At 33.2% G+C, this 14522-nt stretch overlaps 1 protein-coding gene across 4 annotated transcripts; it reads left to right on the top strand.

The window, feature by feature from the left end:
• Positions 1-4070: 4070 nt before the first annotated feature.
• On the top strand, positions 4071-12667 carry LOC113742301 (uncharacterized). Of its 4 annotated transcripts, none has more exons than XM_027270115.2 (17): positions 4071-4210; positions 4411-4565; positions 4756-4853; positions 5078-5178; positions 5263-5341; positions 5502-5562; positions 5722-5768; positions 5864-5956; positions 6041-6131; positions 7397-7445; positions 9324-9440; positions 9529-9676; positions 11148-11240; positions 11316-11384; positions 12077-12119; positions 12206-12317; positions 12426-12667. In XM_027270115.2, exons 2-16 carry the CDS (start codon positions 4505-4507, stop codon positions 12304-12306), a joined length of 1251 nt encoding a protein of 416 aa, XP_027125916.2. In that variant the 5' UTR covers positions 4071-4210; positions 4411-4504; the 3' UTR covers positions 12307-12317; positions 12426-12667. The 4 variants fall into 4 exon arrangements, with proteins under 4 accessions (XP_027125916.2, XP_071903841.1, XP_027125915.2 ...); XM_072047740.1 differs by having other exon boundaries at positions 12418-12611; XM_027270114.2 differs by having other exon boundaries at positions 12206-12667.
• Positions 12668-14522: the final 1855 nt, after the last annotated feature.

Below are 14522 nucleotides of genomic sequence, written 5' to 3'. Positions count from 1 at the left end.
CCGAGACTGAGCCTTCCACTTACTCTAAGGCTAGTCAAGATGAAAAGTGGAGGTCTGCCATGCAAATTGAACTTGATGCCTGAGCTACAAATCATACGTGGGATCTTGCACTCTTGCCGATAGGAAAGAAAGCAATTGGTTATAAATGGGTGTATAAGATTAAATATAAGTCAGATGGTACTGTGGAGCATTATAAAACTTGATTAGTGGCCAAAGGATATACTCAAGAGGAGGGACTAATTTACACTAAAACATTCTCTCTTGTAGAAAAGTTAACTACAATGCGATGTTTAATGGCTATTGGTGCAGTTAAAATTGGAAATTACATCAACTTGATGTGAATAATGCTTTTCTCCATGATGATTTACATGAGGAAATATACATGGTTCCTCCCCCTCGATATTTGCCATCTGGTAACAAGTGGGTTTGTCGGCTTCATAAATCTCTTTATGGTCATAAACAGGCATTCAGGGACTGGTTTTCTAAATTAACCCATGCTCTTAAACAATATAGTTTTATTCAGACTCAGGCAGATATTACTTTATTTACCTTGAAGACTAATAATAGTTTTCTTGTAGTTTTGGTATATGTTGATGATATGGTAATTGCAGGAAATGATTCCTTTCAATGCCAAAAATTTAAACAATTCTTGCATGGACAGTTCCATCTGAAAGATTTTGTTCCCCTCAAATTTTTTCTTGACATTGAAGTTGCCAGGAGTCTTGAAGGAATTTTTCTGAGTCAACGAAAATATGCTCTAGATATTTTAACAGATACTGGTCTCAGTGGTGCAAAACTAGTTCGATTCCAATGTCTCCACAACATCAACTAGGGCGTTCAACCAGTACACCTATGGCCGATCCCTCATCTTATCGTCATCTCGTGGGTCAACTTTTGTCCCTCACCATCACACGACCAAATATTCTGTATCCTGTTAATATTTTGAGTCAATACATGCATTCCCCTACATTTGATCATCATGATGCAGCAATGAAGGTCATTTGATACATTAAGAATTCTCCAGGCTAGGGATTTTTTCCTTCTCAGAATAATTTACAACTTAGAGGTTATTGTGATGCTGATTAGGGTGCTTGTCCTACGACACGACGCTCCATCTCAAGTTATTATATTTCTCTTGGGGATGCGCCTATCTCCTGGCGTACTAAAAAACAACCATCCGTGAGTCGCTTGTCTGCTGAAGCAGAATATCGTGCCATGGCTGGTACCACTAGTGAACTGTTATGGTTACAAGTTTTATTATTTGATCTCACCATTTCTCATTCGCAACCAATGCATCTGTTTTGTGACAATCAAGCCGCACTTTATATTGCTGCCAATCCTATTTTCCACGAGCGTACCAAAAATATTGAGATGGATTGTCACTTTGTTCGCAAACAGATTTAGTCCAATGAGCTTTGTATCCATTTCATCCGTTTAGAGGATCAACCTACTGACTTGTTCACCAAAGTGCTTGGTTTTAATCTTTTTCATCGGTTGTTGCGCAAGCTTGGTGTTTCGTTCTTTCACACTCCAGCTTGAGGGGGTTGTTAGCGTATCTCATCCTTATTCTTTATCTTGTTATCTCTTTTAATTACTATACAATTAAAATAGAATTAGTTTTTGTATTCTTATATGATAAATATATAATTAGTTGTATGATAATGATAGAATTAGCATAGTATTCCAGTACGTTAGGCTAGAAGTATGCTGTTTATTTTTCTATAAATTCTTAGTTGTACATGGCAATTACAGACCTATGAATAAAATCGCCACTTTTTGTCAATCTGCTTGAAATTAATCTCGTATCCACAATGGAAGACGACTACATGCTACCACATAATACTATTAATTAATTAGCTAGAGAATCAGGCAAAATGATATTATGAACAAAATCCAACAGAAATTGATATTCACATTTTTTAATTAGCTATTGACTCATCATAATTAACAACTTTATATGATTATTGTGCTTGCTTTGACAAAAAATGAAAGTATTAACAATGCACATTTCTAGTTTACAAGATATAATTAATTTAGAAATATAATGACATTCCCTTTACACTTAAAAGAAAATAATGAACAAAATATTTGTAGAGTTCACAATTTTTGTTTTTAGAAAAAATTCTATTTACAATTCTTCAAATACCAAGGTCATATAATGTTAAAGTGAAGGAAAGAAAAGTGTAAAATCTTGATTTCGAACATATAAAATCCCTAGTTCCCCTAATGTAACAATGTAGGACATTACAACGATTAAGTAATTTTTTTAAAAAAAGAAACAAATTGAAAGATTTGAAGCATTAAGAACTTGCATTGTATGATGTAAAGTACACTACATTTTTTCATTGGTAATACTAAAAAAGAGAAATATAATTGAATTGGAGTTTAAAATTTTCAGAGTTGTTCTTTAATATACCATGCTTAGATGCTATTAAAAATTATTTGAATTGCTAAATTTTTCTAAAAACCTTTTTGTTGCATTTCGGGACAAATAAACAAATTAAGAGAAATATGATATCAGCAGATAAAGTACAAAATAGCTATACTTTAAGGGAATTTACTATAATTAGCCTTTAAGGGTATCAATATTTTTTTGACACTTTCGGTACGCAATGTTAGAGTTGACTAACGGTTTTGGGGGTAAAGTGAGTAAAAAATAATATTAGGGGATAAAGTGCAAACCGGTTAAACCTTAGGGGGAGTTTTTATAATTAACCCAATTAGTATTCATGTTAGTATTACTTTTAGGATAAATTACCTTTTACTCCCCTATGATTTAGTATTTTACCACATAACCCCCTATAATTTAAAAACTTATATATAACTTCTTATAGTTTGGATTGAAGTATTATCGTTAGTTTTTCTGTTAAAACTAATGGTCAATAGTAAAAAGTCAAAATCAAACTAATAAATTAACAAATTCATCCTTTTGTTACTTTTTTTTCTCCTCTCTCTCTCTCTGTGAAAGAAAAGAGATGATTTTGAAAACTTATACTTTGGTTTATAAAATCTTAATTTTCTCCAAATACAAAAGAGATAGAGAGAAATAATAAATAAATAAATATGAAAGGGGAATATATAACAAATAAATAAGAAACAAAAAATACCAAAATTTTTTTACTACAAATATCATTATAGGTTATTATACCAAATCTTTAATGGTATTTTCTAGTTCTTATTTACCTATTTTTTATTTCAACTTCTTCTTTTTTATATTTGGTCTTTTTTATATTTGGAGGAAAAAAAGAAGTAATGAAAGGGTACATTTGTTAATTTATTTATTTGATTTTGACTTTTTATTAAAATATAAATTGTTAAATATATAGAGATTATACGATAAATCACCAAATTATAGGGAGGGAACAGGTAAATTACCCTTGCTTTTATAACAATAGGAAAACACCAATTTAGTTGAAAAGAGTTGACAATTCTTTCATTTGGTCCTTCTTCAATCTTATTAAATTTTTTTTTCCACAAACACAAGGACATGGCCCCACTTCAGGTCCTAACCCTTATTCGGGTTGTTGGGTTATTTTCCATTTTGGTTACAAGACTCGAACACTGGATCTCGGGTGTACTAACCCTCAGTGAGACCAGCTCAACTGACTTGGAAGGGCTTCTTTAGTTTTATTAAATTGCTAAATTATTCCCTGATGGTAATTCATAGTTAGTATCTATTTATTTTTTACTACAAATATCTCATTATAGGTTATTATACCAAATCTTTAATGGTATTTTCTAGTTCTTATTTACCTATTTTTTATTTCAACTTCTTCTATTTTATATTTGGAGGAAAAAAAGAAGTAATGAAAGGGTACATTTAACAATTTATTTATTTGATTTTGACTTTATATTAAAATATAAATTGTTAAATATATAGAGATTATACGATAAATCACCAAATTATAGGGAGGGAAAAGGTAATTTACCCTTGCTTTTATAACAATAGGAAAACACCAATTTAGTTGAAAAGAGTTGACAATTCTTTCATTTGGTCCTTCTTTAATCTTATTAAATTTGTTTTTCCACAAACACAAGGACCTGACCCACTTCAGCCCCCAACCCTTATTCAGATTTTTGGGTTATTTTCCATTTTGGTTATAAGACTCGAAACACTGGAATTCAGTTATACTAATCCTCAGTGAGACCAGCTCGACTGACTTGGAAGGGCTTCTTCAGTCTTATTAAATTGCTAAATTATGCCCTGATGGTAATTCATAGTTAGTAGTTCTATTCTCTGTTCCTATCCATCTTTTATACTGACAAACAAGTAGTGTATGCCCTCTGTCCTTGTCCTAAAATCCCTACAAATAATGGAGGAATCAATCACGTGATTCTTGGAATTTTTACGCTTAAGTAGCCATAGTGGCTTTTTCTTTTCATTTTTAATTTCTTTTATATGTGGTGTAGTTGCAGAAGAATCACGGGTTGTTAGTGATTCCTTCTGGTCAGAGGATATCCATCGCTAGTGAATTTGGGATCTGGGTTCTGAATTTTGGTGCGAATGATGGGAAGTTCAGAAGAGAAAGTTGTGGCAGTCATCATGGTGGGCGGACCAACCAAAGGTAGCAATTCAATTTTCCACATTTTGATTTCTGATCTTGGTAGCAAATGGTCTGTAATTTTGAAGATCTTTGTTCCTTTTTGAAATTCTAAACTTCTATCTGCTTGTTGATGACTTGGGAGCTCTAATGTTAGTAAAATGTTTAGGCTGTTTTACTGTTTTGTGAAATAATGCTAAGATGGATATTGCAGGTACTCGATTTCGGCCATTGTCATTTAATATTCCAAAGCCACTTTTTCCCCTGGCTGGACAGCCAATGGTGCATCATCCAATCTCTGCTTGTAAAAGGGTATGCTAATAAGGATTTATTTCTTGCAAAAAACTATCGAAGATTGTTTAAAATTTTGTATGCTTCAACATAGATTTACTTATTGAATTGTACATTTTGTCTATGGATCAATGGGGTTTGAAGTTGATTGATAGATAAAGCATATAGTCCAAGAATGCTAATAGTTTTGTGTGCATTGTCTTGTTACTTCTGCACCATAATTTACGTTCTTTTGTTTCTGTCAGATTCCAAATCTAGCACAGATCTATCTTATTGGCTTCTATGAGGAGCGTGAATTTGCATTGTTTGTGTCTTCAATCTCTAATGAGCTCAAGGTTCCAGTCAGGTAAACTTTTGGTTTGCTTTATTTGTAGAGTAGAATCTTTTTCACTTCCTGTCTTAATTTGAATATTCAATCGTGCAATGTTAGATACTTGAAGGAGGAGAAGCCGCACGGATCAGCTGGTGGACTTTACAATTTTAGGGATCTAATCATGGAAGACAGTCCGGTTTTAATCTATTCTCTTCTTCGTTAATTGTTTGTTTCTTCATTGTTGCCTTCTTGTTTCTTATATTCATAGGAATAGCAAAGTGGAAAATCAAGAACTATAGGACAAAATAAGGGGAAAAAAAGCCTCCTCAATAAATCTTCTTTGTTTTCAATGGCAGTCACATATCTTTCTGCTGAACTGTGATGTTTGCTGCAGTTTTCCACTGCCTGATATGCTTGGTAATTGGCTTATTCTTCCTAATGTCTCTTTTCTCCATAGAAGTGAAGATTGGCTTTCGTCCATTTAGTGGAGCACATGCCGTACTAGTTTTACATTTCGTGGTCACTAATTGTGATCCTAGGATTTGAATTGCTTCTTATTGATTGAAACAATTGCAGAGGCTCACAGAAGATATGGTGGGATGGGAACTATCCTTGTGATCAAGGTTGCTATATTTCTAGGTGGCATGCAAAATCTAGTTCTTCTTTTAATTTGTGATTCTTCTGAGTTTTGCCATCTTCCTTTACTTCCTACACGCAGGTTCCTCCCGAATCAGCCAACCAGTTTGGTGAATTGGTGGCTGATCCTGTTACTAATGAACTGTTGCACTACACAGAGAAACCAGAAACTTTTGTGCGTAAAAGATCCGTGATTTTGGTGTCTTACTAATGTGTGCAGCTTTTGGTTGAGACTCCAATTTTTGTTCATTTTATGCAGGTGAGTGATCACATAAATTGTGGTGTCTATGTATTCACACCAGATGTTTTTGCAGCCATTCAAGGTGTATCCACACAAAGAAAAGATAGAGGTCAGTTCTAGGTTTTAGGTTGTCGTGTTCATGCTAGCAGCATTTAGTTTATTACAGTACATTATGCCGTCTGATTGGTCTATCATACACATATTTGATTGTTGAGATTCTTTGGGATTGGCCTATCCTCTTTGGTACAATTAGTTCAAGAAAGACTACAGCATTGTGTCATGAAAGCTTTGAGATCCTGCTGTTGTTTGTTTTGATTTGTCAATCTGATGTGTCAGCACTGTAAAGATTAACTTCTTGCATAAAGAGGTTATATCCTTGGTTGTTTGTTTCTTCTCTAGTTGAAGTTTTTGGTGAGTCCTACTTCTGTGAAGATTTTTCAGTCTTCTCTCCCTAAATACTATCTGCAGTAAGATAATTAAGTACCTGCATTGTTTATAAATTTCTATGTCTATTACTCATTTGAATCAGAGACTGAGCTATCTCTCAGTAGCTTTCTGTTCAGATTTAATCCTTCGAAGATGTTACAGATCTGCTTTAATTAACTTACTCAATGTTGCTCCTGCATTTTGTCAATGTGATAACTGTTGCCTTACAAGTCCTAGTACTTAACCTGGCATTTGAAAAATAGTTTGTTAACAGAGTATTCATTGTCTATATCAACACTTTGAGCTTGTGAGCTTCCAAATTAGTTCTTCATAACTTCTTCATTTAAGTTGCCAATCAAATAAGTTTTGCTTTATAAATTCTAGTACTTAACCGAGAATTTGGAATGTAGTTTGTTAAACGGAGTAATTAACCTAGAATTTGGAATGTAGTTTGTTAAATGGATCCATTTCTTATATCAACAATGAGATTGCAGGCTTCAAATTTAGTTTTTGATATTCTCTTTATTATGTTATTTGATCAGCCATATGTGTGTCTATATATGTTTAGGTATATAATCATATATATTATGGCATATTACAATAGAGTAAGTTGATGCCCGAAAAAAAAAAAAAAGATCCATGATATGAGTCAAGTTGTGGTCTTTATACTAAAGGGCTTAGTTCCATATTATTGAGGATAATATATTCAATGACATTTTATATTTTATTTCCATCGTCAATTATCTTTCAAGTGTTTATATATGTTTTTCATCCTTGTCAGTGCTGTTCACTGACATGGAATATATTTCTAATATAATACTGGACTGAGGGAACTTCTTTCCTTTTAGTTTCATCCATATAGAACAAGCTACAAGTACCTTACACAAGTTGATAAGACAACTCCAAGGTTGTGAAATCTGATGTGTACTTTCTATCACTATTCTGCAGCTAATTTAAGGCGTGTATCCAGCTTTGAAGCCCTCCAGCTCCCAAACAGGTACTCTTTGCACTTAATGTCACCTGTTTTCAAAATTTACTTTGATATCTTTAAGGTAATGCTATGCTCCTTGTAAAGGTACATTCAGATCAAGACATGCTTAAGTAGTTTTGTTTAGGTCTGCAACTTTAAGATTGGTGCAATAAATTAGATAATAGAATGCAGAAAGAAAGTTATAAAAGGTGGCAGAATGTGCTATTAACGAAGCTCAAAAGCTCATGTTGGTTCACTCTTTTGCAATATTTACATATTTTAGCTTGGAGTTATTTTTAATGACAAAATTCTAGGACTATATGAAAATTAAATATGGAGTGCACAAGTTAGATTGAACTTATTTTAACTTATTTCATGCTGTTGCATGTTGATGCTGGTTATAACCATTTTACGAGATTTTTAAAGGACTGAGTCACTTTACAGCTTGGGAATTCCCATGTGGTTAATTATTTCAAACTACCTGTGCATCAATTTTCAGGGCTGTTACTGCAAGTATGCAAGTTTCATACCCCTGAAATGTGACTTTGAATGTGCTTGAACTATATATTGGTTCCTTTCCTCTCTTTAAAGGGTTGCTTGCCAACTGGGCAGAAAATTGTCATGCTTATGTCTATGATGTTCTTCTTTCTAACCTATGTTTTGTGGCTTTGAACCTGAAGAACTGTGAAGTGTGTGTCTGTTTACTTTGCTGTTTGCTTGCCAACTGGGTGGAAAATTGTCATGCATATGTCTATGATGTTCTTTCTAACCTATGTTTTGTGGCTTTGAACCTGAAGAACTGTGAAGTGTGAGTCTGTTTACTTTCTGTCTCATTAGGCACACTTGTCTCAACATTTGGGATTTTTTTTTTTTACAATGGATGTCATTCAGCTAGATCAGTGTTGTGCTTCATAAAGTCCTCTTTTGAGCTATTTTATATGGAGAAAAGAAACTTGAGGTGAAATAAACTTTATATTGGAATCTAACACCACAAATTTTTGAATTTCAATAAGAGGAGGAAGCAGTAAATTCTCAAAACTCATTTACTTGGCAACTGTCACCTGCTTTAGCCATAACGAAATAAAAATTACAATCATCTCTAGGCAGAATTATTACTTTTGATCTGTTCTTATGGTTTAGACTTAAATGTTTCCTTATACTATATAAGAATGAGTTGTGGTCAAAAGAGGGGGGGGGGGTTTGAATTTCAACTGCATGGATAGAGGCTTTTTGGGAAATATGGAATGTTGTGTAATTTTTTTAAAACTTTTGATATAACTGAGAGCAGCATGTGTTTAGATATATTTACCGAAATGCCCTTATTTTGGTACATTTAAATCTTTGATTTGTGGAGACATCTGGATATTTCTGGAATATGGAGTTATTTTGCAACCGTTTTTGCATCGAGTACAACTCATATAAGCTTATGTGTTGGTGTAATTACTGAAATGGTGTTAATAGACATATTAATTGCTTTTGTTGTGCAATTAACACAAAAACATGTTAACATGTTGTGCAATTAATACGTTACTATAACTAGCCGTTGGAGGGTATTCCTTTGTTTGAAACAACTTATGTCTCCTCTTGGGCGAGTTTTAACTGACATCTATAGGGGCCTTTTGGAAATAGTAAATTGCAAGATCATTGATAAAGTAAAGTGTATAAGTGTGTGCTGCAATTAGAATGTACTATTATTAATTTTGTCATATTTGATGACTATTTCTTTCTAGAATGTACTATTATTTGTCCAATGAAAAATCCTCTTTAATCCCAGACACCAAACACCCATGCAATGCTCGGGCACTCCCCCCTAGTGGAACCAATACGAATAAGTAAATAGGTTTCAAACTTTAGTTGGTACTTAAATCTCATTTGGCTTCCTGTCTCATGCATAGTATTTTGCAGGAGCCTTCCCACAGATTTTGTTCGATTGGATCAGGACATCCTATCTCCTCTTGCAGGGAAGAAGCAATTATACACATATGAAACCATGGATTTTTGGGAGCAAATTAAAACTCCTGGGTAAACAAAATATGCACAATACTTATCAAGTTCTGTACTTATCTGATTCTTGGAAATTTCCTGTGATTGTTGAGTTTATGTTCTGCAGAATGTCTTTGAGATGTTCTGCCCTTTATCTTGCCCAGTTTCGGTTCACATCGCCCCATATTTTAGCAACTGGAGATGGTATAAAGAGTGCAACAATTACTGGTGACGTTTATATTCATCCATCAGCAAAAGTTCATCCAACTGCAAAGGTAATGATGCTCAAATTTTGGAGGTTCTTTGATTAATGTCTTCAGTATTCTCATTCGTAGTTTTTTTGTTTCTCCCATTTATCAGGCTATGTTGTTGCTTCTTTCCTTGCTCTTCTTTTGGTAGCCTTTGGAGGAACTTGGGATTCAAATACATAGTGGTTTCTAGTTCTATTATCCACAACTTATTTTCCCTATATTATGAGTTATAAAAATTAAGCCCCGACATGCATGTAACTGATTTCTCATTTTCTTTGTAGTATAGTTAATGAAGTTGCAGAAACGACAATGCAAGCTGACAATGAATGTATCCTTGAATGGTTATGACAAAAGAGGTTGTATGTATGAGCCAAGAATGCACTAGGCATGGCCCCAAAAATATTCAAACACTAGACAACTTAATATAACCACGAAAGCATTAGGCATGGCCCCCAATTCATTTCACCAGTTGAATGTACATCACTGTCAAGAATGCCTGTCCAAGGGGCAATGTACTTCTAACAGTTACTGAATATCCTGGAAGCTACTAACTAATGCCTTCAATTAAATAATGTTCTCTAATGTCTTTCTTTCCAATCAAAGGAACTATGAGAGGCTTAAGTTTTTAGATGTTACTACATATTGGTTGCCTTATAACATCACAGCAGCCTTTATGCTTGAGCATTCCAACTGTAAGCATCTCCTGTATAAATAAAGGTGCTGCAATTTTTACCACAGAATACTTGATTTGGGCCTGGTAGAGGATCAGTGCTGTATTGTGATGTAGAAAACAAAACTAATTTTGGTCAGAGTACATGAAGTTCTAGCACGGGAGCTGCATCTGGGATTGGAACCTTGGGGAGAGATGAAATTTGATATCTATAGTATACTTAGCCTTGATACTTGAATCTTGGCAATAAGTCTTTATACACGCCTGAGATGATTAGTTCCTGGATTCAGAGGTGATACCTGGTAGTGAATTCAGAGGTTGTCAATATGGTTGACCTCCAGAATCACTATCACTATACTAATCTTGATGATAATCTTTTGTTAACTCGATGCTTGGAAGAAGCAACTGATTGTGTGTCTTCTTATTCTATTCTTATTACATTCTTATTATTCTTTAAAGCTCCTTTTTGTGGCTATTGACCTCCCTATGATCCAAATTGGTGTTAATGTGCGCAACCGGTAATTCATTGTTTCACAATGCAGTGGTTTTTGATTTATAAAAGATTTTTTATCCTTCTATCTTATTAGAATAACTGATGCATTTTTTGAATTTCCAGACCTTCTCATCATTTTTCCCTCTCCATTCCAGTTCCTGCTACCAACCAACAAATCTTTCATGCAACCAAAATTTTAGATTCTCTGCTTTCTCAGGCCAACATTCTCATTTACTCTCTCTCTCTCTCTCTCTCACACACACACACACACAGAGACTTGCATATGCAAATACACAGACATACTACTGACTTCTTATCTATTTGTTGAATAGATTGGTCCCAACGTGTCAATTTCGGCTAATGCTCGTATAGGAGCTGGTGTAAGGCTTGTCAATTGTATTATTCTGGATGACGTTGAAATCAAGGTATTATTCTCGGCAAAATAACTGATAAATTTTGCAAATAACAAATTGATCTGATGTTGACTTTTTGGTGTGAAGGAAAATGCTGTTGTCATCCATGCAATCGTCGGGTGGAAGTCTATGATCGGGAGATGGTCAAGAGTGCAGGTGAGTCTATATGGTTACACAAATAGGATACCCTTTTCTGATGAAAAAATTTTCAATAGCACTTGGATGGAAGTAAAATTTTAATTGTAATGGACCTGTGTTGACCAAGTCAAGGCATACAAGTCCAAGGGTACAAACTATTTAATTTTCTGAATTTAAAACCTTTAGATAAAGAAGCCCTACTGCATGAACTCTCTTGTTTGTTCTTTTATCATTACTTTGATTAGGCCCAAAAAGACAAGGTGGACTTTCTATGATACCAGCCTAATAGACGTGATTTACATTCATACTTCCAGTGCTTTTCTTGTGCGTGCAAATTGTTGTTCAAGTTTTCATCAATGTTGTGATCTTTTGCTACGTAAGAACTTATAATGAAGTCAGTAATTAGAATAACAAAAATGTGAACGAAAATTGAGTAACTTCTCCTTTGTATCTTAAAATATATGGTAATCCTAAATTTGGAGTTGAAGCAGTTGCATTAGTTGTCTGTATTCCTTTTGCTGTCATGCCATATTGGTTTCTTAGTTCTCGATCAGTATGTCATTCTTGCATTTGCTGGACAAAACCCTTTTTTCAGGCTAACTGAATTGAAAAAATCATTTGGATAATATATTGCCTGTTGTGCTTCTTCCTTTTGTTGTCTATATTTGATTTGATGACTACAGTTTGTGATGGTAATCTTCTTATCTCAGGCTGAAGGAGATTACAATGCAAAGCTTGGTGTTACAATTCTTGGTAACTTTGTCTGTATACTTAAATTCTTCAACCAGATACTGAATTCAGTGTGACATTTCATCAACTCATCCATGCTTCTGAAACAGGTGAATCTGTGTCAGTTGAAGATGAAGTTGTAGTAATCAACAGCATTGTCCTCCCGAACAAGACCCTTAATCTTAGTGTTCAAGAGGAAATCATACTATAATGCAATATCAGGTGATTTGAATACCTGCAGGCCTTGAGTTCTATTCCCTGCATCTGTATCTGTAATTGTATATCACCGTCCTTGGTTATTCAAGCTGAAATAATTGGTCAGCACTCCAGGCAAGCATCTGTCCCGTGGTTGATGAGCCGTAGCATGTGGCAAGGAAAGCAACTAATGAAATTCCATTCATGCCTGTTCTTGATCCGGAAAGGGAATTGTTCTGTCACTACATTCCAATTAGTGTTTGAATTTGTAAGTAAACATAGCTATTGAATAAATTGCAAGTTTGGGATCTTCCCGTTCCACTGTGTATTGTATTGTTTTAGCTTTGTAATAATAATAATTACGCTTCTCGTCTCAACTTTTCTATGTACATGTGAATATTTTGACTTTTCTGCACTCGGGGCTATTTCCTTGCTAAAGTTCTAATTGGTATCTATGCAACACAACATGCCATTCTTGGATGATATTTAGACTTTTATACTTTTGAAATCACGTTTCAAAATACGGTCAATTGCAGAAATCTCCCTTGCAGTTTCTGATAATCTCATTAGCCTCCTCTAAAATTTGTAAAATTATACAAACCTCTCCTGAGATTAAGTAAATGATAACAAAGTTAATCCAATTAAAAAAAGTAAAAAAAAAAGTAACATTAAAAAAGTACTTTAAGGAGAGAGATAAAACTTTTATTTCATAAACGCCCCTTATGCATATATATATATATATATATATATATATATATATATATATATATATATATATATATATATATATATGTTGTATTAGTAAAAGAATAAAAATAATTAAAAGTTATAAACAATTAATACATGCATTTCACCACTCAAAAAGTTCACCTTTAATAAATTAGACAACACAAATAAGCAACAAAATTACACTAATGACCACGAGATTCATCAAAACAGACTAGTTATTTCTTTTAACATGATGTTTGCTATGATTCTTGTGATTTTAGAAAGAAAAATTTCTAAACTTTGTCTTTCCTTTTCCTCATTTCTCCTTTACTTTTACAAAATTACTTTACAACTGTTACAAGTTTAAGAGTTTCAAAGAAAATATTCTCATGAATAACCTTCTTTTGGCTTGTATTTTTTCTTCTACCAAAACCCTTCTTCTTACATTGTGTACAACTAATTTCTGGTCATTGTTAAGTTCTATCAATCACAAAATAATGTCATTAAATATATCAATTGATGTATTTTGTCATTACAAGTCATCGTTCATTATTAAAGAATTTTTCAACATTTATTTTCATTAATTAGTTACTAATAGTTAATTAGTGATCTAATTACTTAATCGTCAAATATTAATAAAGGAGAAAGGAGAGAAAAAAAAGGCAAATTTTGAAAATTTTTATTTTCAAAATCACAAGAATTATAGTAAATATCATGTCAAAAGAGATGACTAGTCTGTTTTGTTGAATCTTGTAATCATTAGTATAATTTTGTTACTTATTTGTGTTTGTCCAATTAATCAAATGTGAACTTCGTGAGTGGTGAAATGTGTGTATTAATTATTTTTAACTTTTAATTATCTTCATTCTTTTAGTAATACAACTTATATACATGCATAAGGGGTATTTATGAAATAAAAGTTTCATCTCTCTCTCTCTTTAAAGTATTTTTTTTTAATGTTACTTTTTTTTAATTGGACTAATTTGTTATCAAAACCTTAACTTCAAGGGAGGTTTGTGTAATTTTACGAACTTCAGGGAGGCTAGTGAGATTGTTAGAAACCTCAAGGGAGGTTTCTGAAATTATCCCTTATATATGTTCTATGAATTATGCAAAAATTGTGGACACCCATGTGAAGGTCATTTTGCAAGAACAGTGTGTATGCATTGTAATGATATGGTCGACACTATTGTCAAGTAATTAATTTCATGTACCTTTAATTTCAACATATTTTTCTGTACTGTATATAATATTTCTTCTCAACCATGTACAATGTTAATATATAAATCAGAGATGCCAGTAATAACCTGCCTGCATTTTAATCTACAAGACAGACATGCAAGATTTGTATTTCGCTGTGATGCTTCTTATCTTAAAAAATTGCAAAAAAAAGGTAGAATTTCTTGATACATATTTTTTTTTATAATACTATTTATAAACTATATAAAAATACACTAATTTCGAATTCAGTACGGTCTTAATTCTAAGAAAAATGGAGGAAGGCTATTCAATCAACAGATCAAT

The sequence above is a fragment of the Coffea arabica genome, chromosome 4e (assembly GCF_036785885.1).
Source record: "Coffea arabica cultivar ET-39 chromosome 4e, Coffea Arabica ET-39 HiFi, whole genome shotgun sequence".
NCBI lineage: Eukaryota > Viridiplantae > Streptophyta > Magnoliopsida > Gentianales > Rubiaceae > Coffea > Coffea arabica.
This window is presented reverse-complemented; position numbering and strand designations above follow the sequence as displayed.

Bases quoted from the DNA above. Each gene is read 5' to 3' on its own strand.
- LOC113742301 (XM_027270115.2), top strand. From the start codon at position 4,505: ATGATGGGAAGTTCAGAAGAGAAAGTTGTGGCAGTCATCATGGTGGGC. The intron at 11,241-11,315 runs GTATTATTCTCG...TTTGGTGTGAAG, and splicing joins TGGATGACGTTGAAATCAAG to GAAAATGCTGTTGTCATCCA. The intron at 11,385-12,076 runs GTGAGTCTATAT...TTCTTATCTCAG, and splicing joins GGAGATGGTCAAGAGTGCAG to GCTGAAGGAGATTACAATGC.